Source organism: Macaca fascicularis, chromosome 7, assembly GCF_037993035.2.
Source record: "Macaca fascicularis isolate 582-1 chromosome 7, T2T-MFA8v1.1".
NCBI lineage: Eukaryota > Metazoa > Chordata > Mammalia > Primates > Cercopithecidae > Macaca > Macaca fascicularis.
The window spans coordinates 102,243,704-102,266,083 of record NC_088381.1 but is presented as its reverse complement, the minus strand read 5'-3'; the positions used below and the strand labels follow the sequence as shown (position 1 = coordinate 102,266,083).

General features: G+C 44.0%; 2 protein-coding genes across 3 annotated transcripts in view; both read left to right on the top strand.

Annotated features, from left to right (window-relative positions):
- The window catches only part of SPTSSA (serine palmitoyltransferase small subunit A), a 37,848-nt gene that overhangs the window by 5,554 nt on the left and 9,914 nt on the right, over window positions 1-22,380 (top strand). The gene's annotated exons all lie outside the window — the stretch shown is intronic.
- Window positions 12,479-14,475, top strand: LOC102128861 (etoposide-induced protein 2.4 homolog). 2 transcript variants are annotated; one of them, XM_045396277.3, is made up of 2 exons: window positions 12,479-13,233; window positions 13,346-14,475. In XM_045396277.3, exons 1-2 carry the CDS (start codon window positions 12,560-12,562, stop codon window positions 13,461-13,463), a joined length of 792 nt encoding a protein of 263 aa, XP_045252212.2. In that variant the 5' UTR covers window positions 12,479-12,559; the 3' UTR covers window positions 13,464-14,475. The 2 variants fall into 2 exon arrangements, with proteins under 2 accessions (XP_045252212.2, XP_073853322.1); XM_073997221.1 differs by having other exon boundaries at window positions 12,479-14,475.

Sequence of the window (22,380 nt, the reverse complement as noted above, 5' to 3'; positions counted from 1 at the left end):
TTTTAATCGTTTTTCTTTTTTTTTTTTTGAGATGGAGTCTTGCTCTGTTGCCCAGGCTGGAGTGCAGTGGCGCCATCTTGGCTTACTGCAACCTCTACCTCCTGGGTTCAAGCGATTGTTCCGTCTCACCCTCCCGAGTGATCCACCTGCCTCGGCCTCCCAAAGTGCTGGGATTACAGGCATGAGCCACTGTACCCGGCCAAGAGTACAGGTGTGTGCCACCACGCCTGGCTGATTTTTGTATTTTTTAGTAGAGACAAGATTTCACCATGTTAGCCAGGCTGGTCTTGAACTCCTGTCCTCAGGTGATCTGCCTGCCTCGGCCTCCCAAAGTGCTGGGATTGCAGGCATGAGCTACCGTGCCCGGCCTGTAATCTTGTTTTATTGATTAAAAAATAGAGTCATATTAGTCTATAATCACGGCTATATTTGCCCATCTCTCTGCTGCTGCTGATGTTTCCATGGCATTTTATTTTAAGCAAAATGTGGGCAGTTTTTTGGTTTATGTTAGGAATTAGATTCCCCCTGAAAGACAGTTCATGTGTCTTGAAAACATTTTTTTTCCACTTTTAAACCACAGTGCTGGGCACACAAATAATGCTTAAAAAACATTCGTTTATATATTGATTTGTTATTTTATTTATTTATTTATTTTTTGAGACAGGGTTTTGCACTTGTTGCCCAGGCTGGAGTGCAATGGTGCGATCTCGGCTCACTGCAACCTCCGCCTCCCGGGTTCAAGTGCTACTCCTGCTTCAGCCTCCCAAGTAGCTGGGATAACAGGCATGCGCCACCACGCCTGGCTAATTCTTTGTATTTTTAGTAGAGATGGGGTTTGTCATGTTGGCCAGGCTGGCCTCAAACTCCTGACCTCAGGTGATTCACCCACCTCGGCCTCCCAAAGTGCTGGGATTACAGATGTGAGCCATTGCACCGAGCTGATTTGTTATTTTATTTTATTTTATTTTTTATTATTTATTTATTCATTTATTTCTTTATTTTTTTTTTTTGAGACGGAGTCTCGCTCTGTTACCCAGGCTGGAGTGCAGTGGCCGGATCTCAGCTCACTGCAAGCTCCGCCTCCCGGATTTACGCCATTCTCCTGCCTCAGCCTCCCAAGTAGCTGGAAATACAGGCGTCCGCCACCTCGCCTGGCTAGTTTTTTTTGTATTTTTTAGTAGAGACGGGGTTTCACCATGTTAGCCAGGATGGTCTCGATCTCCTGACCTCGTGATCCACCCGTCTCGGCCTCCCAAAGTGCTGGGATTACAGGCTTGAGCCACTGTGCCCGGCCTGATTCGTTATTTTAAAGCAATTGCAGAAGTATTTGAGAGTGGGAAAAGAGACCTGATTTTTTTTTTTGTTTGTTTTTTTTGAGATGGAATCTCACTGTTGCCTAGGCTGGAGTGTAGTAACGCGGTATCGGCTCACTGCAGCCTCCGCCTCCCGGGCTCAATCAATACTCCTGCCTCAGCCTCCCAAGTAGCCGGGATTACAGGCATCTGCCACCATGCCCAGCTAATTTTTGTATTTTTAGTAGAGACGAGGTTTCACCATGTTGGCCAGCCTGGTCTTGAACTCCTGATCTCAGGTGATCCACCTGCCTTGACTTCCCAAAGTGCTGGGATTACAGGCACGAACCACCGCGCCCGGCCAAGAAACCTGGTTTTAAACCACTTTTAGAGTGGTTTTGGAGCTTGGCTGCTTCTGATGAACAGAATGCAGTTCTCAGAGAGAACTTAAATTTAAAGGGATTAGGTGAACTTTTTTTCTTTATTATTTTATTTTTTTAAGAGACAGGGTCTTGCTCTGTCACCCAGGCTGGAGTGTTGTGGTGCAATCATAGCTCACTGTAAACTTGAACTCTTGGGCTCAAGTGATCGTCTCGCCTCAGCCTCTTCCTCAGCCTCCTGAATATCTGGGCTAATTTTTTTTTTTTTTTAATTTTTAGTAGAGACAGGGTCTTGCTATGTTGCCCAGGCGGTCTCAAACTCTTGGCCTCAAGTGATCCTCCCACCTCGGCCTCCCAAAGCATGGGAGAACTTCTTTGACTTACCTTGGAGCTGTTAACAAAATTTACATTGCTCTGTTTACTCATTTGTAAAATGTGTATGTTTGTTGAATTCTGTACTCCACAAGTATTATGTACCTTCTATTTGCCAGATACTATTCTAGAAATTGGGGCTATAACTGTAATAAAACATAAATTTTTTCTTCTAATGCCACTAGATAAAGAAATGAAATATATAGATTATTAGATTGTTACAACTGTTATAGATAAAAATAAAGCAGAACAGGATGGAAAGTAAGGCAGAAGGACATTTTTCTTTTTCTCCTCTTCCCTCCCTCTCTTCCTTCTTTCTTTCCTTTACTTTCCTGCTTTCTTTTTTTGACAGAGTCTTGCTCTGTCACCCAGTCTAGGGTGCAGTGGCATGATCTCGGCTCAAGCTTCTCTGCCACCTCAGCCTCCTGAGTAGCTGGGAATACAGGCATGCACCACCACACCTGGCTAATTTTTTTTTTTTTTTTTTGTAGAAACAAGGTTTTGCTATGTTGCCCAGGCTGGTCTCCAACTACTGGGCTCAAGTGATCTGCCAGCCTTGGGCTCCCAGAGTGCTAGGACAAGTGTGAGCCACCCACCATGCCCAGCTGAGTTTTTTTTTTTTTAATTCCCTGCTCCCCAGTTTTAGCCAGAGTGGCCAGGAGAGGACATTTGGAAATATTTAAGGAGGGAGATAATTCTAGAGGAATGAGCATTCCAGGCAAAAGGCACAGGAGGTGCAAATGGCCTGAGGCATGTTTCAGGACTAGCAGAGAGGCCAGTTTGGCCGGAGCCAAGTGAAGTGGGGTGTGAATAGCAGGAAAGGTCAGATGATGAAGGGCCTCTCAAGCTAAGATTTGAGGAGATGAAGGCAGGTGCTCATACCTTTTGAATACTTTCACTGGTTAAAATCCAGTAATACTTTTTTTCACTGACATTTTAAAATTTAATAAAGTAGGCAAGTGAACCATAAGAATATACATTTTTGTTGGGAAGGGTAAGGGAAGTCCGCTTCCCATTTTGTTGGGAAGGGGGTAGCCAGAGGTTGGTTAACAAATACGAAATTACAGCTAGATAAGAGGAGTAAGTTCTAGTACTGTAGGGTGACTCTAATTAATAATTTATTGTATATTTTCAAATAGCTAGGAGTGCAGATGTTGAATGTTCCCAACACAAATAAAGATAAATATTTGAGGTGATAGATATGCTAATTACCTTGATTTGAACATTATGCACTGTATACATGTATCAAAATATCACACTATACTCCGTAAATAGGTATAATAATAATAATTTTTTTTTTTTTTAGATGGAGTTTCACTCTTGTCACCCAGGCTGGAGTACAGTGGCATGCTCTCCCAGGTTCAAGCAATTCTGCCACATCCTCCCAAGTAGCTGGGATTACAGGCGCCTGCCACCATACCTGGCTAATTTTTGTATTTTTAGTAGAGATGGGGTTTCGCCATGTTGGCCAGGCTGATCTTGAACTCCTGGCCTTAAATGATCCTCCTGCCTTGGCCTTCCAAAGTTCTGGAATTCCAAAGTTCTGGAATTACAGGCATGAGCCACCATGTCCAGCCAATAGGTACAATTACTTATTATGTGTGAATTAAAAAAATAATAAGTGCTGAGTACAGTGGCTTGCACCTGTAATACCAGCTACTTGGTTGGCTGAGGTGGGAGGATCACTTGAGCCTAGGAGTTTGAGACCAGACTAAACATAGCAAGACCTGTCTCTAAAAAAAAAAAAAAAGATAAAAAAATATACATTTTTGGGGCCAGGTGCGGTGGCTCACGCCTGTAATCCCAGCACTTTGGGAGGCCGAGGCGGGTGGATCACGAGGTCAAGAGATTGAGACTATCCTGGCTAACACGGTGAAACCCCGTCTCTACTAAAAATACAAAAAAATTAGCTGGGTGTGGTGGTGGGTGCCTGTAGTTCCAGCTACTTGGGAGGCTGAGGCAGGAGAATGGCATGAACCCGGGAGGCGAAGCTTGCGGTGAGCTGAGATCGCGCCACTGCACTCTAGCCTGGGCAACAGAGGGAGACTCCGTCTCAAAAAAATATATATATATATATAATGTGTGTGTGTGTGTGTGTGTGTGTGTGTGTATACATATATATGTATATACACTTTTTTTCCTCCCTGGGATTCCAAGCTATTTTCATTTTGGATGGAAAAAAATAGAACCTAAAACCTTTTTTTTTTTTCATTTTTAATGTATTGTCCTGAGTTCTGTCTGAGTTTCCAAGAAGATGGATTTCATTTCTTCCTTTAGGGAAACTAGGGAGTAGTTTCAGGAAAAATAAGAATTTACACATGTTATCAGATAGAGCCTTCTGGTGTTATTTCAGCTGAGGGAGCCGGGCAGCAGGTGCTTTGGGATGTAGGGCAGGAAGAGCATGATGGATTGGGAGTGCTCAGAGAACTTTCAGGGAGGCATTTGAGTGGGTTTGTTTCTCTTCCCACAACATGGATAAGAAGGTACAGACCAGGGTACAGAGGCATACTGGGATGGTGAGTACTCCAGTCAGACTGGCTGCAGCAGGCATTCTTTTGGGAAGAATAGGTGGGAAATAAAGTTGAAAAAGTAGGCTGGGGCCATCCATTAATTCAACAAATACTGTGTGCATTCCTTGTACCAGATGCTGGCTTTGGTGCTTGTGATACATCAGTGAGCAGAAGAGACAAAGATTCCTGCCCTCATGGAACTTTCATAGTAACGAAGTAATAGAAAAGTAGATCATGGCCCGGGGTGTCAGAAATGTGGGGGTGTGATGGAGTTGTTGGTTTTTGTTTTTGTTTTTGTTTTTTTGTTTTTTGAGGCGGTCTCACTCTGTCACCCAGGCTGGAGTGCAGTGGCACGATCTTGGCTCACTGCAACCTCTGCCTCCGAGGTTCAAGTGATTCTCCTGCCTCAGCCTCCCAAGTAGCTGGGATTACAGGCATCTACCACCATGCCCGGCTAATTTTTGTGTTTTTAGTAGAGATGGGGTTTCGCCATGTTGACCAGACTGGTCTTGAACTTCTGACCTCAGGTGATCTGCCTGCTTTGGCCTCCCAAAGTGCTGGGATTATATGCATGAGCCTCTGCGCCCAGTAGAGTTGCTGGTTTTTAAAGAGAATATCAGGAGAGGCTTCATGGAGGAGGGAGGGGTATTTGAGCAAAATATAAAGGTGGTAAAGGAGTTAATGTGGGGGAAGAGCAGAGCTGGAACAGTCAGTGCAAAGTCCCTGAGTCAGGAGCCTGCCTGGCATATGTGAGGAGGGTCACTGAGGCAGGTGTGGCTGGAGCAGAGTGAGCCTGGACCAAAGTGGTGGGTAGTGAGGCCAGAGAGTCAATGGAGGGCCTGGAAGGGCCAGAGTAAGAATAGACCTTGAGTGAGGAGTGATCCAATTTACCTTTATTTAAGTTTGTTTTTTTTTTTTTTGAGACGGAGTTTCACTCTTGTTGCCCAGACTGGAGTGCAATGGTGCGAACTCGGTTCACCAGAACTTCCACTTCCCAGGTTCAAGTGAGTCACCTGCCTCAGCCTCCCAAGTAGCTAGGATTACAGGCATGTACCACTACAGCCGGCTAATTTTGTATTTTTAGTAGAGACAGGGTTTCGCCATGTTGGTCAGGCTGGTCTTGAACTCCCGACCTCAGGTGATCCGCCCACCTCGGCCTCCCAAAGTACTGGGATTACAGGCGTGAGCCATGGCACCTGGCCCCTTTTATTTAAGTTTTTAAAGGTTAACTCTGGTTATGGGGTTTGGAATAGGTGAAGGTCTGTGAGAGGAGGCAGTGGTAGAGGCAAACATCAGTGTTTTGGTTTGAGGGTAGTCTTTGAATGATAATGAAAAAAGAGCATTACAAATTTTAAGCTATATGTTATTTTCAGTAGCAACTAAATTATTTTCTTAGATTTTTGCTATATCCTCAGATGCTTACAACTTAGCATTTTTTAATTCTCACAGGATCCTCCCCGCTTCGGCTTCCCAAAGTACTGGGATTACAGACGTGAGCCACCACTCCTGGCCAAAAAGGACTTTTTTTGCATCTCAATATACTAATTAAAGTATTTGGGAGTTTGGAAAATATGAATTTTTAAGTCGTAGATAAAATAGATTATACATTCTTATGGTTGAAACACAAAAGACACAAAAAGGTAGTTGGTGACAGTCTTCCTTCCACCCCTGCCCGAGCCACCCTGTGACAACCAGTGTCAGCAGTTTCCTGTGCATCTCTCCTGAGATATTCTGTGAATGTATAAAAAATATACTCTTTTTTTTTTGAGACAGAGTTTCGCTCTTTTGCTCAGGCTGGAGTGCAGTGGCGCGATCTCATCTCATTGCAACCTCTGCCTTCTGGTTTCAAGTGATTCTCCTGCATCAGCCTCCCCAGTAGCTGGGATTACAGGTGCCTGCCACCATACCCTGCTGATTTTTTGTATATTTAGGAGAGACGGAGTTTCACCATATTAGCCAGGCTGGTCTCGAACTCCCGACCTCATGATCTGCCCGCCTTGGCCTCCCAAAGTGCTGGGATTACAGGCGTGAGCCACCGTGCTGGCTCCCTTTTTTTTTTTTTTCCCTCAAGATGGAGTCTTGATCTGTCACCTAGACTGGAGTACAGTGGTACAATCTTGGCTCACTGTAGCCTTGGCCTCCTGGGTTCAAGCAATTCTGCCTCAGCCTCCCGAGTAGCTGGGATTACAGGTGCCCACCACCATACCTGGCTAATTTTTGTATTTTTAGTAGAGATGGAGTTTCACTATGTTGGCCAGCCTGGTCTTGAACTCCTGACCTCAAGTGACCCACCCACCTTGGTCCCCCAAAGTTCTGGGATTACAGGCATGAGCCCCTGTACCTGGCTGGGAAATACACAATTGTAAGATTAGGAAGTAATGTGGGAGAAGTAAATACATTTATAAGGGAGAATGGGAAGGACAACCAGCAAACCACAAGAATTCTCAGACAGATCAAGCTCTGGGAGTACAGTGGAAGCAGACCACCTTTAACTGGTTTCTCCTTAAACTATCCTAACCTCCTGAAAAGTTGTCTTGTTACCTCCAGGGCCCCACTGCTTTAGTTTGAAGAAAACTGCTCTAGCCTGTTTTACATGTTAGCCTTTATATTTGGCTGATTCAGTGAGAATGTTAGGATATCTCTTAACTGTACTCCTTAGAATATTGACTTTTTCTTTAGTAGTTTTTGGTTGGTAAAGGTAGAAAATAATGAAACCTGTGCTTAACAAGAACTAAATGGTCTATACCAGGACAGGCAGAGAACATCATGGTTGGGTTAATGGCAGTGGGAGCCACACATTGATATTCCGCAGCAGTGTTTCAGCATGTGATTCTAGTGATTTGTGAGTAGTGATCACTATAGGCCCTGTCTCCATTTTCTTAAAGACTTTATGATTCCTCCAGACTATGAGTGTTGTAACATTTATGGTACATAGGAGCTAAGATAGGTGTTTTTTTTTTCCCCCTAAAACAGGGTCTTGCTCTGTTGCCCAGGCTGGAGTTCAGTGGCTGGCATAATCTTTAGTTCACTGTACCCTTGAACTCCTGGGCTCAAGCGATCTTCCCGCCTCAGCTTCCCAAGTAGTGGGGACTACAGGCACACACCACCATTCCTAATTTTTAAATTTTTAGTAGAGACAGGGTCTCACTATGTTGCCTAGGTTAGTCTTGAACTCCTGGCCTCAAGCAATCCTCCTGCCTCAGCTTTCCAAAGTGCCGGGATTATAGGTGTGAACCATTGGAACTGGCCTCTTTTTTTTTTTTTTTTTAAAGAACAAAGCCCAAATGCTCAAATTTAATAATTTAAGCTGGCCGGGCGCGGTGGCTCAAGCCTGTAATCCCAGCACTTTGGGAGGCCGAGACGGGTGGATCATGAGGTCAGGAGATCGAGACCATCCTGGCTAACACGGTGAAACCCCGTCTCTACTAAAAAATACAAACAATTAGCCAGGCGTATTGGCGGGCGCCTGTATTTCCAGCTACTCGGGAGGCTGAGGCAGGAGAATGGCGTGAACCTGGGAGGCGGAGTTTGCAGTGAGTCGAGATCTCGCCACTGCACTCCAGCCTGGGCCTCAAAGCGAGACTCCGTCTCAAACAAACAAAAAAATAAATAAATAATTTAAGCTATGTGTTCCAGAAGATGTACTTGATAGAGGATATACACTTTTTATAAATTGGCATGTTGAAAAAATAGTAGTTATGGAATGGTAGAAAGATAGTATTTATGATCAATAGTTATGAGAAATAGAAGTTTTACTAATACAAGGATTTTGGTCAGCATGTATTATATATGCTTCTGAAAAATTGCAAAATAATTGGGTTTATGGGAAAATAGTATTGAGGCAGACCACTCAAAATGTATGCAATTTAGTTAGTATGCAAGCACTAACAAACACAATACTTGGCATCTTGAGGGAATAACTTGGATATCCCAGACAGGCAGGCAGCTTAGCTTCACTGGAAGCTGCCCGAGGGGACATGACCAAAGCATGGACAAAGTTGAATGGAAATGTCAGCAGTAGGTGCTGATGTAATGCAGATAGTGTGGGCTGCCATTGAGGCAGTGTAGGGGCAGTGCCACCTGCCACACTAGCTGAGAGCTGTGCTACCCTGGAGGTGCCTTTCTCTGAAGAGGGAGACTGGGTGCAAACGTGAATTTCTGATTTTCTTAAAATAGTTAAAAGGACTTCTGTCTGTATAGCTGAGTTGAGAGATGTTTCCTGCTTGAGGTGATACAGTTGACCCTTGATCCACTTGGGGGTTAGGAGTGCTGCCCCCAGGCCCTCATCCTCACCCCACAGGCAGTTGAAAATCTGTGTATAACTTTTGACTCCCCAGAAACTTTGCTAATAATCTACTTTTGACCAGAGCCTTACTGATAACATTAACAGTCGATTAACACATATTTTGTATGTTATATGTATTATATATTGTATTCTTACAGTAACGTAAGCTAGAGGAAAGAAAATCATGAGGAGGAGGAAGGGGTCTTGCTGTTTCAGGGGTGGCAGAGGCAGAAGAAAATCCATGTATAAGTATAAGTAGACCTGCATAGCTCAAACCCTTGTTTTCAAGCGTCACCTAATTATTTTCCCACTAATCTGCTCCCCTGATGAAATATCCCATATGAAGGAATACAGCTCGTATACTCTACTAGTCATATGTGAATTATCTGATGTTACAGAAACATGTGCTGTAGCAGAACAGATTATATTTCAGAGCAGACTGAGAATTTTTTTTCCCATAACAATGGGACTTCAAATCTTCCTGAGGGTAATAGAAGCTCAAATCAATAAAGGTGTGCCAGAGACACCATAGCCTCAGTGTCTTCTGGGATTAGAGCTACAAACCATTTCCAGGATTTTAGTCCATAGTGAAAAATATTCAGTTTGTAATCATTACTGATTTCAGCAGCATGCTTTGTTGTTTAGTTTTAAAAGAGCTTGTCATCAAGTTGTAGTTTCTAAAAACGGTTTTCATACTTAGGTTTGTATAATCAGCACACTATAGAAAGCTTAGAGAATGGATTTTGCTTGCTAAACACTAACTTCTGATGGTGATGTGCTATCCTTTAACATGACCCATGAATATCAAATTGGTTAACATACAGAGGAATGTGACAGTATAATAATTGTGACAGTATAATATTTTCCACTTGCTTCAATGTAAGGAAACTAGAAAAGTACCAAGGGATAGTCAATATATCTAGGAAAAATTAACTTTCTTTTTTTTTGTGGGGGATGGAGTCTCACTCTGTTGCCTAGGCTCCAGTGCAGTTGCATGATCTCGGCTCACTGCAAACTCCACCTCCTGGGTTCAAGTGATTCTCATGCCTCAGCCTCCCGAGTAGCTGGGATTACAGGTGTGCACCACCTTGTCAGGCTAATTTTTGTAGTTTTAGTAGAGATGGGGTTTCACCATGTTGGACAGGCTAGTCTCGAACTCCTGATCTCAGGTGATAATGCCCGCCCTGGCCTCCCAAAGTGCTGGGATGGAATTACAGGCGTGAGCCACCACTTTCTTTACATTTCTGTTGGTGATGATCTGCAGTTTTTTAAGGTCAAGGGAAAAGAAAACTACAGTAATAAGGAAGATTTCCTGTTTGGGGCCTCATTCAGTAGCCTGCAGCTGCTTTCACTTAGGGCTTTGATTGCTTTTCAGTAAACAGCATGTGATAATACTTCGACAAATGCTTTGTTTTCTCTTTTCATTAAGATGATTTCTTAGATTTATCACAACTTTTGAGTATTTCTAAGGTTAAATAACATTCTAGAATTGATTTTTTTTTTTTTTTTTTTTTTTAATGGAGTCTCATTCTGTCACCCAGGCTGGAGTGCAGTGGCGCGATCTCACTGCAAGCTCCGCCTCCCGGGTTCACGCCATTCTCCTGCCTCAGCCTCCCGAGTAGCTGGGACTACAGGCGCCTGCCACCATGGCCGGCTAATTTTTTGTATTTTTAGTAGAGATGGGGTTTCACCATGTTAGCCAGGATGGTCTACATCTCCTGACCTCATGATCCGCCCGCCTTGACTTCCCAAAGCGCTGGGATTACAGGCGTGAGCCACCGCGCCCGGCCTAGAATTGATTTTACAAAAGAAATTTGATTAATATAGGATTGGATTGCTTTAAATGTTTTAGCTTTGCTTTTTAATGTGACTAGTGTAATCAGACTTAAATCATTAAAATTATTTAGAGTAGTGAAGATGTATAAGTCATACCCACTGGAACAAATGTCTATGACCTTTTCCCAATGAGAAACTACCTTTAATTTTTCCAAAGTCTTGTGATTAGATTACTAAGGTGGGTGATGATAGTTTAGAGTTACTGATTGGAACAGGAAATGTTAGTTGCTATGGTTTTGTTTCTAATGTACTGTATTTATATGTAAAGCATTTCCTCTCTTTATTACAGGACTTTTTTTTTTTTTTTTAAGTTGCTGATAATGGCCTTTTTATGGGCCAAAAAAAAAAAAAATCTTTCTTTCTTTCCTAGCTTGCTGGAAACTTAGCTTATGTTTAGGAGATTCCTCTTAAAGAAGAGAAAACAACATATAGATTCTATATATGGCTTCACATCTACTTGCTTTTATGTCCATGGAACCCATACAATATTTATGTTATGCCCAGGTTATAAAGAACCTCTGATTGTTCATTTAGCCCTTGAACAAACATTTGTCTTCAGCACCTGCACAGTATCCTGGCACATTATTTGCTCAGTTCTGGGATGGTTCATGAAGCACCTGCTTTATCAAGTGATGCACTATAGCTGGAAGCAAAGGCTCAGTAGAGGTGCTCTGTCAAACACTTAAGTCAGTGTTTACAGACAAGTCATAAACACAAAACAGAACAGCCCATTTTTTAGTTTTTGAGGTTGTATTCTAGATTGCACTTTGTTCTCTATTGCTTGAGTCATGGAACCCCCTCTAGAATATAGACCTGAGTAATTTGTATATAGCTACTGGCACTTATACAAACAGCAAGAAGAGTTCGGTAAATAGAAAGATTACTCTAGTACTTTGTATATTATCTTCCAATATATGTGTATTGCATAAAACTGATGAATTTTTACATTTTTTCTTTGTGTACATGTGAAACAGAAGATTGCCTTATGGACGATTGACAGGTGGTACCTAAATGTCCTCTTCAGACAAGTGGGATCCCATGTTAATGAAAGAAAGGACCTCATTTTATGAAGAAACTCAGGTCCAGAGAAGTTGTGACATCCCAGGATTACACTATAAATTAATAACAAATTAGTAGCAGGATGAACTTGGGCAAACATAGGTCTAAGTCATGATGTTAAATGCTCAAACCCTCAAAGAACAGTTTTAATAAGGATTACATTGCCTTCTCTTGCAGAATAGGTTTGATTCTGAATTCTCACAATCCTGAAAGATAGGTGATGTATGTCCACATTTTATTGATAAGGAGACTAATGTTCAGAGAGCTTTTGACACAAACAGATGGCAGAGTTATGACTCAAACCTGGGTCTCCTCTAGTGCTGTACTGTTTCTACTACCCATTTCTTAAAATTCAGTGTGTCAAGGATACTTTAAATTTTGAGAGGCTTGTTACAGAATGAGATGGATTGAGAAATCTATACCAGATAGCAAATTATAGCCGGTATACTTTGTTATATATATGTTTAGCTTTGTGAGAGCACTTCTGAATGTCATAATAAAACCAATGCCTAGGCCGGGTGTGGTGGCTCACGCCTATAATCCCAGCCCTTTGGGAGACTGAGGTGGGTGGATCACCTGAGGCCAGGAGTTCAAGACCAGCCTGGCCAACATGGTGAAACCCCGTTTCTACTAAAAATATAAAAATTAGCCCCATGCAGCCCGGGCATGCCCAGTGCGGGCACAGTGGCCCCGGCCCTGGAAGCGCCCCCGACAGAGCCAGCCGCGGTGGGTGAGGGGCCGGGCCGGAGCCGCGGATCCTTCATGATGAGAGATTTGGGGACACTTCTCTCTCCTCTGTGTAGTTGATAGTTTGGTGGTGAAGAGATGGCTGACAGTGTCAAAACCTTTCTCCAGGACCTTGCCAGAGGAATCAAAGACTCCATCTGGGGTATTTGTACCATCTCAAAGCTAGATGCTCGAATCCAGCAAGAGAGAGAGGAGCAGCCTCGAAGAAGGGCAAGTAGTGTCTTGGCACAGAGAAGAGCCCAGAGTATAGAACAGAAGCAACAGAGTGAGCCACGTATTGTTAGTAGAATTTTCCAGTGTTGTGCTTGGAATGGTGGAGTGTTCTGGTTCAGTCTCCTCTTGTTTTATCGAGTATTTATTCCTGTGCTTCAGTCAGTAACAGCCCGAATTATCGATGACCCATCACTACATGGAGATGTTTGGTCGTGGCTGGAATTCTTCCTCACGTCGATTTTCAGTGCTCTTTCGGTGCTCCCCTTGTTTGTGCTTAGCAAAGTGGCGAATGCCATTTGGTTTCAGGATATAGCTGATCTGGCATTTGAGGTATCAGGGAGGAAGCCTCACCCATTCCCTAGTGTCAGCAAAATAATTGCTGACGTGCTCTTCAACCTTTTGCTGCAGGCTCTTTTCCTCATTCAGGGAATGTTTGTGAGTCTCTTTCCCATCCATCTTGTCAGTCAGCTGGTTAGTAGTCTCCTGCATATGTCCCTTCTCTACTCACTGTACTGCTTGGAATATCGTTGGTTCAATAAAGGAACTGAAATGCACCAGCAGTTGCCTAACATAGAAAGGAATTGGCCTTACTACTTTGGGTTTGGTTTGCCCTTGGCTTTTCTCACAGCAGTGCAGTCCTCATATATTATCAGTGGCTGCCTTTTCTCTATCCTCTTTCCTTTATTCATTATCAGCGCCAATGAAGCAAAGACCCCTGGCAAAGCATATCTCTTCCAGTTGCGCCTCTTCTCCTTGGTGGTCTTCTTAAGCAACAGACTCTTCCACAAGACAGACTGTCTGCAGTCGGCCCCGAGCAGCTCCACTTCTGCAGAGAAGTTCCCTTCACCGCATCTGTCACCTGCCAAACTGAAGGCTGCTGCAGGCCACTGAGTTGCCTGCCATCCAAATGGAATGGGCGGGATTGGAAGAAAGCTGTGGCAGCTCTTTTCCCTGTTCACCTCCCCCTGCCAGGGAAGGCAGGACCCACTCTGCCAAGGGCCCTCTGCATATTCCCTTCTCTCTGAGGAACTGAAATTTTTGTCTCTGGTACACGTAAGGCAGAATGTTCCCTGACACCAGTGTGTGGATTTTTAACATCACCGTGAGTCTGAAAGGACCACAAGTTTTTCTGCAGCTATTTTCTAGCATTTGCCAGTCCTCGTGCCTGGACTGATTTGAATACTTTGTTTTTCTCCCTGTGCCATTTACCCTTCCACCTTTCCATCCTGCCTTCCACCACCCTTGGATGAATGGATTTTGTAATTCTAGCTGTTGTATTTTGTGGATTTGTTGTTATTATTATTTTTTCTGTGAAGCACATATATTGGATATGGGAGGTAAAGGAGTGTTCCAATTGCTCCTGGTCACTCCCTTTATAGCCATTACTGTCTTGTTTCTTGTAACTCAGGTTAGGTTTTGGTCTCTTGCTCCACTGCAAAAAAAAAAAACCCTGAAGAAATGAGATAGGAGGAAAGACCTCACAGCCAGTTCTGCTGGGTTTTGAGGAGTGATTTTCTTTCTTCCCCTTGAAGGGGAAAAAGCTATTTTCACTGGTACATTTAACGTCCCCCAACTATAGGGAGGTACCAATTATGGACAAGTGCCACTGCAACAACACTAAACCTGAACTTTTCAACTCCGTTGGGGGTGGGAGGCGGTGGGCAGAAATTTACTGTTGGCTACTGCCAGGTCTGTTTCATATTTCAAAGGAATATTGGGTGCTGCAAATAGGAACTGAAGAGATAAATGTATTAAACCTGTAATTGGTTGTTTTCCTGTCATTTTAAGACTAAATGTGGGGGGCAGATATCAAAATACTTGTACAATTTTAAAGTGTCACAATTAAACGTGAGCTGGTTTCCCACAAAAAAAAAGAAAAAATTAGCTGGGCATGGTGGCACATGCCTGTGATTCCAGCTGCTCGGGAGGCTGAAGCAGAGGAATTGCTTGAACCTGGGAGGTGGAGTTTGCAGTGAGCCAAGATCGTGCCATTGCACTCCAGCCTGGTTGACAGAGCAAGACACTGTCTCAAAAAAAAAAAAACAAAAAAAAAGAAAAAAAAAAAAGAGGGGCCAGGTGCAGTGGCTCACGCCTGTAATCCCAGCACTTTGGGAGGCCGAGGTGGGTGGATCACAAGGTCAGGTGATCGAGAAATTAAAAAAAAATTTTTTTTTCTTTGAGACAGGGTCTCACTCAGTCATCCAGGCTAGAGTGCACTGGTGTGATCTTGACTCACAGCAACCTGGGCTTTCTAGGCTCAAGCAATACTCCTGCCTCATCCTCCTGAGTATCTGGGACTACAGGCATACATCACCATGCCTGGCTAATTGTTTTCTTTTTTTTTTTGTAAAGACGGCTTCACTGTTGTTGCCCAGGCTGGTCTTGAACTCTTGACCTCAAGTGATCCTCCCACCTTGGCTTCCCAAAATGCTGGGATTACAGGTGTGAACCACCACACCCGGCCCGCATTTTTTGATTATTAGAAGTTCCTCACTGTCCTGTTATCTGCTTGTTCACTTACTGTGTCCCTGTATAGCTAATTTATTATTTTTTTAAAAACTTTTTAGATAGAGTCTCACTCTGTCGTCCAGGCTGGAATATAGCTGTGTGATTTCAGCTCACAGTAGCCTCAACCTCCCAGGCTCAAGTGATCCTCCCACCTCCGTCTTCAGAGTAGCTGGGACTACAGGTGTGTGCCACCACGCCCAGCTAATTTTTGTATTTTTTTGTAAAAGAGATGGGGTTTTACCATGTTGCCCAGGCTGGTCTCATATTCTTGGTGTTAATGGTGGAGGGTATCCCGGTTCTTGGTGTCTTGAACAAAGAATTGGTCAAAACGCACAAACAAAGCAAGGAAGGAATGAAGGGTTTTATTGAGAATGAAAGTACACTCCATAGTGTGGGAGCGGGCCTGAACACAGGGGCTCAAAGGCCCGGTTACAGAATTCTGGCGAGTTTAAATACCCTCTAGAGGATTCCATTGGTTGCTTGGGGTATGCCCTATGTAAATGGAGAGGATGAAGTAAAGTTACAAAGTCATTTACTTGGCATACACCCTATGGAGAGGATATTTCCTGTCATGGCTGAAGTGTGAATCGGCCTTATGTTCTCTGCCTCCAGACACTATTTTTCTGCCTCATCTCCCCACTGAGAGATGTGATTCCCATAAATCTTTATGGGAGGCAGAGGGACCAATGTTATTTTTCTATAACTACTTCATGCTGCCTTGTGGCCTAGTCCCTACCTATTGGGGACCACAGAACTCTCGCCCTGCTCTATCTAGTGAAGGTAGGGTAGCTTTTTTTTTTTTTTTTTTTGAGATGGAGTTTTCGCTCTTGTTGCCCAGGCTGGACTGCAATAGCATGATCGTGGCTCACTGCAACCTCCGCCTCCCAAGTTCAAGCGATTCTCCTGCCTCAGCCTCACAAGTAGCTGGGATTACAGGTAACCCACCACCATGCCTGGCTAATTTTTGTGTTTTTAGTAGTGATGGGGTTTCACCATGTTGGTCAGGCTGGTCTTGAACTCCTGACCTCAAGTGATCCACTCACCTCAGCCTCCTAGAGTGCTGGGATTACATGCGTGAGCCCCTGTGCCCTGCCAGCAGGGTAGCTTCTTGATGGCCAGGGGTGGTGGCTTCACTTGGAATTGGCTGGAACCTTTGTTGCATGGTCATCTGAAGCTTGATGGTCTCTAGGTGAGAGGGAATGAATTTGGTTAAAAGATTTAATGGGAACTTCAGAGGTAGATGCCTATACTATCAGAAATGTTTGTTACAGAGATTTGCAGAAGAAAAAACAAAACCTTGTCTGTTCTAGAACCCATGTGTTTCCTTAAAGTCTTAGCACAAACAACCCCGTTTTGGTTTGGTTTGGTCTGTTGGGGCCCAGTGGATGAGCTTAGTCCAAAACAATGGCCTCCCAGGATTTTGTTGAAAAAATTCCCCCTTTTTGTTCAGATTCTCACTTAGGTGAGAGTATGACTAAAACTTAGGGCTGTAGGACCACTCTCAGTTACCGTCATTTTCGTTTCCAGTCTCAGCACATCATTTATAGGTTAAGTCCTCATGGTTGCACATTTCCTTCAGCTCTTGTCATTCCAGTTGAAGAGAGATAATATGACATTCTAGAGATGGCTGCATGCATTTAAAACCTTTCAGACAATACAGCACTTCAGGGAGACGATTATTATGACTGTTGGGAGGATAATACCAAGAGTTCAGAGTATGATCCTTACCCGGGTCCCCATACCAAACCACCTAAAATTACATAGATTAAAGAATGACCTGGGTGAAGAGTCTGCTTGCTTGACCAAATGGTTTTTTTTTTGTTTTTAAAGAGATGGAGTCTCGCTCTGTCACCCAGGCTGGAGTGCCACGGCACAATCTCGGCTCACTGCAATCTCCACCTCCCAGATTCAAGCGATTCTCCTGCCTCAGCCTCATGAGTAGCTGGGATTACAGGTGCCCACCATCACGGCCAGCTAATTTTTGTCTTTTCAGTAGAGATGAGGTTTCACTATGTTGGCCAGGCTGGTCTCGAACTCCTGACCTCAGGTGATCAACCTGCCTCAGCCTCTCAAAGTGTTGTGATTGCAGGCGTGAGCCACTGCGCCCAGCTGATTAAGTGGTCTTTTCATTAATCCCCTGCAATTGAATTTTTATAATATGCAATCTGTATTTCTCCATAGGCCTCAGGTGCCAGCAGCTGCACGATACTTCTCTGTTTAGCCAATTCTGTTATTTAGTGTAACTTTCACAAGAGAATTTAAAGTCTGTTGTGTGATATAGCTTTTAAAGTAGAATGTGCTATAGAGCCTTCGGGATACATTTCTAATCATTGCTTCTTTCACTTTAAACCATGGAAAAAGAGCCAAATAACTGATGCCTTTCTTTTTTTTTTTTTTTTTTTTTGAGACTGAGTCTGGCTCTGTCGCCCAGGCTGGAGTGCAGTGGCCGGATCTCAGCTCACTGCAAGCTCCGCCTCCCGGGTTTACGCCATTCTCCTGCCTTAGCCTCCCGAGTAGCTGGGACCACAGGCGCCCGCCACTTCGCCCGGCTAGTTTTTTGTATTTTTTTTTTTAGTAGAGATGGGGTTTCACCGTGTTAGCCAGGATGGTCTCGATCTCCTGACCTCGTGATCCGCCCGTCTCGGCCTCCCAAAGTGCTGGGATTACAGGCTTGAGCCACCGCGCCCGGCCCTAACTGATGCCTTTCTAGAAGAGTGAAGGCCTCCTGGCAGTGTTCTCTTTAACCCATGATGTGGGTTAAGAGGAGTGAACCAGTGTTTTGTTTTTGACTGATTATGAGGCAATGTATGTACCATTAAGGTTTCTTACCTACATTGGGCCTTCATTTGTTATCTGTCAAAGTATAAGGTTATCCAGGTAGAAGGCTGGCTGCAGACGCCTTCATAAATAAAAGTATACCCCATAAATGCACATAACGGACCCCTTTTCCACTTCTATTGTTCGTAGAGATGTAGGCAAGAAAAAAATATTCAAAGATAAGAGTTTCATGATAGTAGAAGTCTTAATCTGTGAACTTGGAAAAGCTGTTCACATCAAGGATGCCATCTTCTTGGGAGAAATTTCCCTGGTTGGCTTTATCTCAAAGGTGCCAACGGATGCAGTTCCAAAAGCGTGGAGGGACCCCTCTCAGTTGCAAGACCATGAACCCAAAGCCCAAGGTCCCAAAGTTTTGTTGTAGTGTGGATGGGAAGGACAGTCTTTCTCTAATGTTCTCAGAAGATTCAAATGATAAAAAGCTTTTTTTACCTGGTGAAAATACACTGTAGCATAGAAATCTACTGTTACAACATCAGCCCTCTTGCATGGGAAAGCTTTATACAACCAGATAGCAGTGGAATGAAACCACTTTATAAAATGTTAAAATGGTGCACCAGGTGACCAAATGTGCGTGAAGCTTTAATTGTCTTCCCAGTAATATGGCACCAAGTATTAGTTATAAACTATTTTAAACAATTTTAGTATCAACTGGTTTGATTTGGTTATTTCTGTGATTTACAATAACTTAACATAATAATTATAGTTGATAGCATATACTTAGACATTAGAATTTTAGAAATCCCATACAATTTTGGAACATAGTATTATTAACAAAAATATAACGTAAAGAAGATTGAACATCGTTTTGGCAATCCCATGTACCTAAACATGTCAAATAATCCTGTTTACCTCTTTTCTGGATGTTTTCAGGGATCCTCTGATCCATCCAGAAAGTCAGGCATTTGGAAAGACAATTTTGAAACTGAAGTTTGATTTTGGAATTCCAGATTACCATACATTATATATTTTGCCAAAATGATGACTCAGAAATTTTATTTTATTTATTTTTTTTGAGACAGAGTCTTGCCCTGTTACCCAGGCTACAGTACAGTGGTGTGATCTCGGCTCACTGCAACCTCTGCCACCCAGTTTTAAACAATTCTCCTGCGTCAGCCTCCTGAGTAGCTGCGATTACAGGTGCATGCCACCACACCCAGCTATTTTTTGTATGTTTTCGTAGATGGGGTTTGGCCACACTGACCAGGCTGGTCTCGAACTCCTGACCTCAGGTGATCTGCCTGCCTTGGCCTCCCAAAATGTTGGGATTATAGGTGTAAGCCCCTGCGCCTGGCCTAGAAATTTTAAAGAAGCAAAAACCTTTTATAACCTTTTACCAAAAAGAAAAAATATTTTTTTTCTACTATTTTTACACAGCTTGCATGTAAAACATTTTTAGTAGTCTTTTTTTTTTTTTTTTTTTTGAGACAGAGTCTTGCTCTGTCACCCAGGCTGGAGTGCAGAGGCGCGATCTCGGCTCGCTGCAAGCTCCGCCTCCCGGGTTTACGCCATTCTCTTGCCTCAGCCTCCCAAGTAGCAGGGACTACAGGCACCTGCCACCTTGCCCGGCTAGTTTTTCGTATTTTTCAGTAGAGACGGTTTTTTTTTTTTTTCTTTTAGATGGAGCCTGATTCTGTTGCCCCAGGCTGGAGTGTAATGGCGTGATCTTGGCTCACTGCAACCTCTGCTCCCAGTTCAAGTGTTTCTAGTGTCTCAGCCTCCCAAGTAGCTGGGATTACAGGTGCCCACCACCACCCCTGGCTAACTTATATTTTTAGCTGAGATGGGGTTTCACTATGTTGGCCAGGCTGATTTCGAACTCCTGACCTCAAGTAATCCGCCCTCCTTGGTCTCTCAAAGTGTTGGGGGATTACAGGCATGAACCATTGTGCCTGACCTGTTTCTGGTAGTCTTATTGCATGTTACAATGATGACTCTTAGCAATTTTTTTTTTTTTTTTTTTTTTTTTTTTTTTTTTTTGAGACAGAGCCTTGCCCTGTGGCCCAGGCTGGAGTACAATGGCACAATCTTGGCTCGCTACAATCTCTGCCTCCGGGGTTCAAACAATTCCCCTGCCTCAGCCTCCCAAGTAGCTGGGGTTACAGGAGCCTGCCACTACGCCCAGCTAATTTTTGTATTTCAGTAGAGATGGGGTTTCACCACTTTGGCCAGGCTGGTCTCAAACTGTTGACCTCAGGAGTCGCCCACCTCGGCCTCCCAAAGTGCTGGGATTACAGATGTGAGCCACCGTACCTGACCCGATTCTTAGCAATTTTTTTTTTTTTTTTTTTTTTTTTTGAGACGGAGTCTCGCTCTGCCGCCCAGGCTGGAGTGCAGTGGCCGGATCTCAGCTCACTGCAGGCTCCGCCTCCCGGGTTCACGCAATTCTCCTGCCTCAGCCTCCCCAGTAGCTGGGACTACAGGCGCCCGCCACCTCGCCTGGCTAGTTTTTTGTATTTTTTAGTAGAGACGGGGTTTCACCGTGTCAGCCAGGATGGTCTCGATCTCCTGACCTCGTGATCCGCCCGCCTCGGCCTCCCAAAGTGCTGGGATTACAGGCTTGAGCCACCGCGCCCGGCCAACAATTTTAACTTTAGTGTAAAACCTGGTAAGTTATGTTCTGGTAAGATTTGACTGTTTCTAGCATAACTAGGGGCGTGGCCAACTCCACATGTCCCCTGGCCTTACCTAGCTGGAAGGCAGGCAAGTTAAACAATTTTCAAAAGCGAAGGAAGCAGTTTATGACCGTAAAGCGTTTAGCAAACCTAGTATTTGAACATAATTTAGACCAAATGTTTACATTTTGAATACATTTTTACCAATAATCTTTTTTTTTTTTTTTTTTTTTGAGACGGAGTCTCGCTCTGTCACCCAGGTTGGAGTGCAGTGGCCGGATCTCAGCTCACTGCAAGCTCCGCCTCCCGGGTTTACGCCATTCTCCTGCCTCAGCCTCCCGAGTAGCTGGGACTACAGGCGCCTGCCACCTCGCCCGGCTAAGTTTTTGTATTTTTAGTAGAGACGGGGTTTCACTGTGTTAGCCAGGATGGTCTCGATCTCCTGACCTCGTGATCCGCCCGTCTCGGCCTCCCAAAGTGCTGGGATTACAGGCTTGAGCCACCGCGCCCGGCCACCAATAATCTTTAAAACCATCTTTATTTCCCAAAGATTGCTAAAGTCACATGAACTAAAAGGCGTTACACTTTCTATTTTCTGACAAAATATTTGATTTAAGCTCTTGTTATTATTAAACCAATTAATTTAAAACTTTACAGAGATTAACCATTTTGCTTATAGAGAAAGCAGGCCAGAAACTGAGTGGTAAGAAATTCTTACCCTTTTGCTGGCATGCCAGGTTGCTGGGTTCTCTGTCCCTGAGCGGCCCTAGCAACCCTGTTTGACCGTATGCAAACAGACACATTACCATGAATTAAGAATATTCACAAATAGTTTGCAAATTTTGGAGAAATTAGGCAGAGAGAGAGAAAAATATGACTCAAATTCTATTTATGAAAGTATCCTTCACCAGGAGCGGTGGCTCACGTCTGTAATCCCAGCACTTTGAGGGGCCCAGGCAGGTGGATCACCTGAGGTTGGGAGTTAGAGACCAGCCTGACCAACATGGTGAAACCCCATCTCTACTAAAAATACAAAAATTACCCGGGTGTGGTGGTGGGCACCTGTAATCCCAGCTACCTGGGGGGCCGAGGCAGGAGAATCACTTGAACCTGGGAGGCAGAGGTTGCAGTGAGCCAAGACTGTGCCATTGCACTCCAGCTGGGTAACGAGAGCAAAACTCCATCTCAAAAAAACAAAACATATCTAGACATGTATACACACACACAAAGGAAGATCCAATAGCTTGGAACCTTGACCACGAGATAGCAATACAAGCTTGGCGGTTTTACTTTACCCCAGGAGATAATCCAAGGAAGACTGTGAACCAAAATTTCGGGTAAAGCAATCTCCATGGCAGTTTGATTTTTAAAGGCCAAACCTCCCCAGACTCCAAGGAGCACTGGGGCCAAACGGTAGCAAAGGAGCGTGTCACCTGTTAACCAGGCCCTCTGCTTAGAACCACAGCACAAAAGCCTGGATGCATGTAATGCCATTCCACTTTCCCATTCAATAGTAAACTCCAGATTCCAAACAATGTTGGGGTCAAACAGCATTCATTGCAACTGCGAGAGTAAATTCTAAGGAGGGCCTAGTATTAGACCTCAGAACCTCTGCCAAGAGCATCCCCTTTGGGCAGGTTGAGGTCTGCAGGACCCCTGGAGCGTCTCCTGTGGGGTCCAGTCTTAGAGTGCCAATGTCTCTGATCGTAGGTGGGCACCAGTGCCACA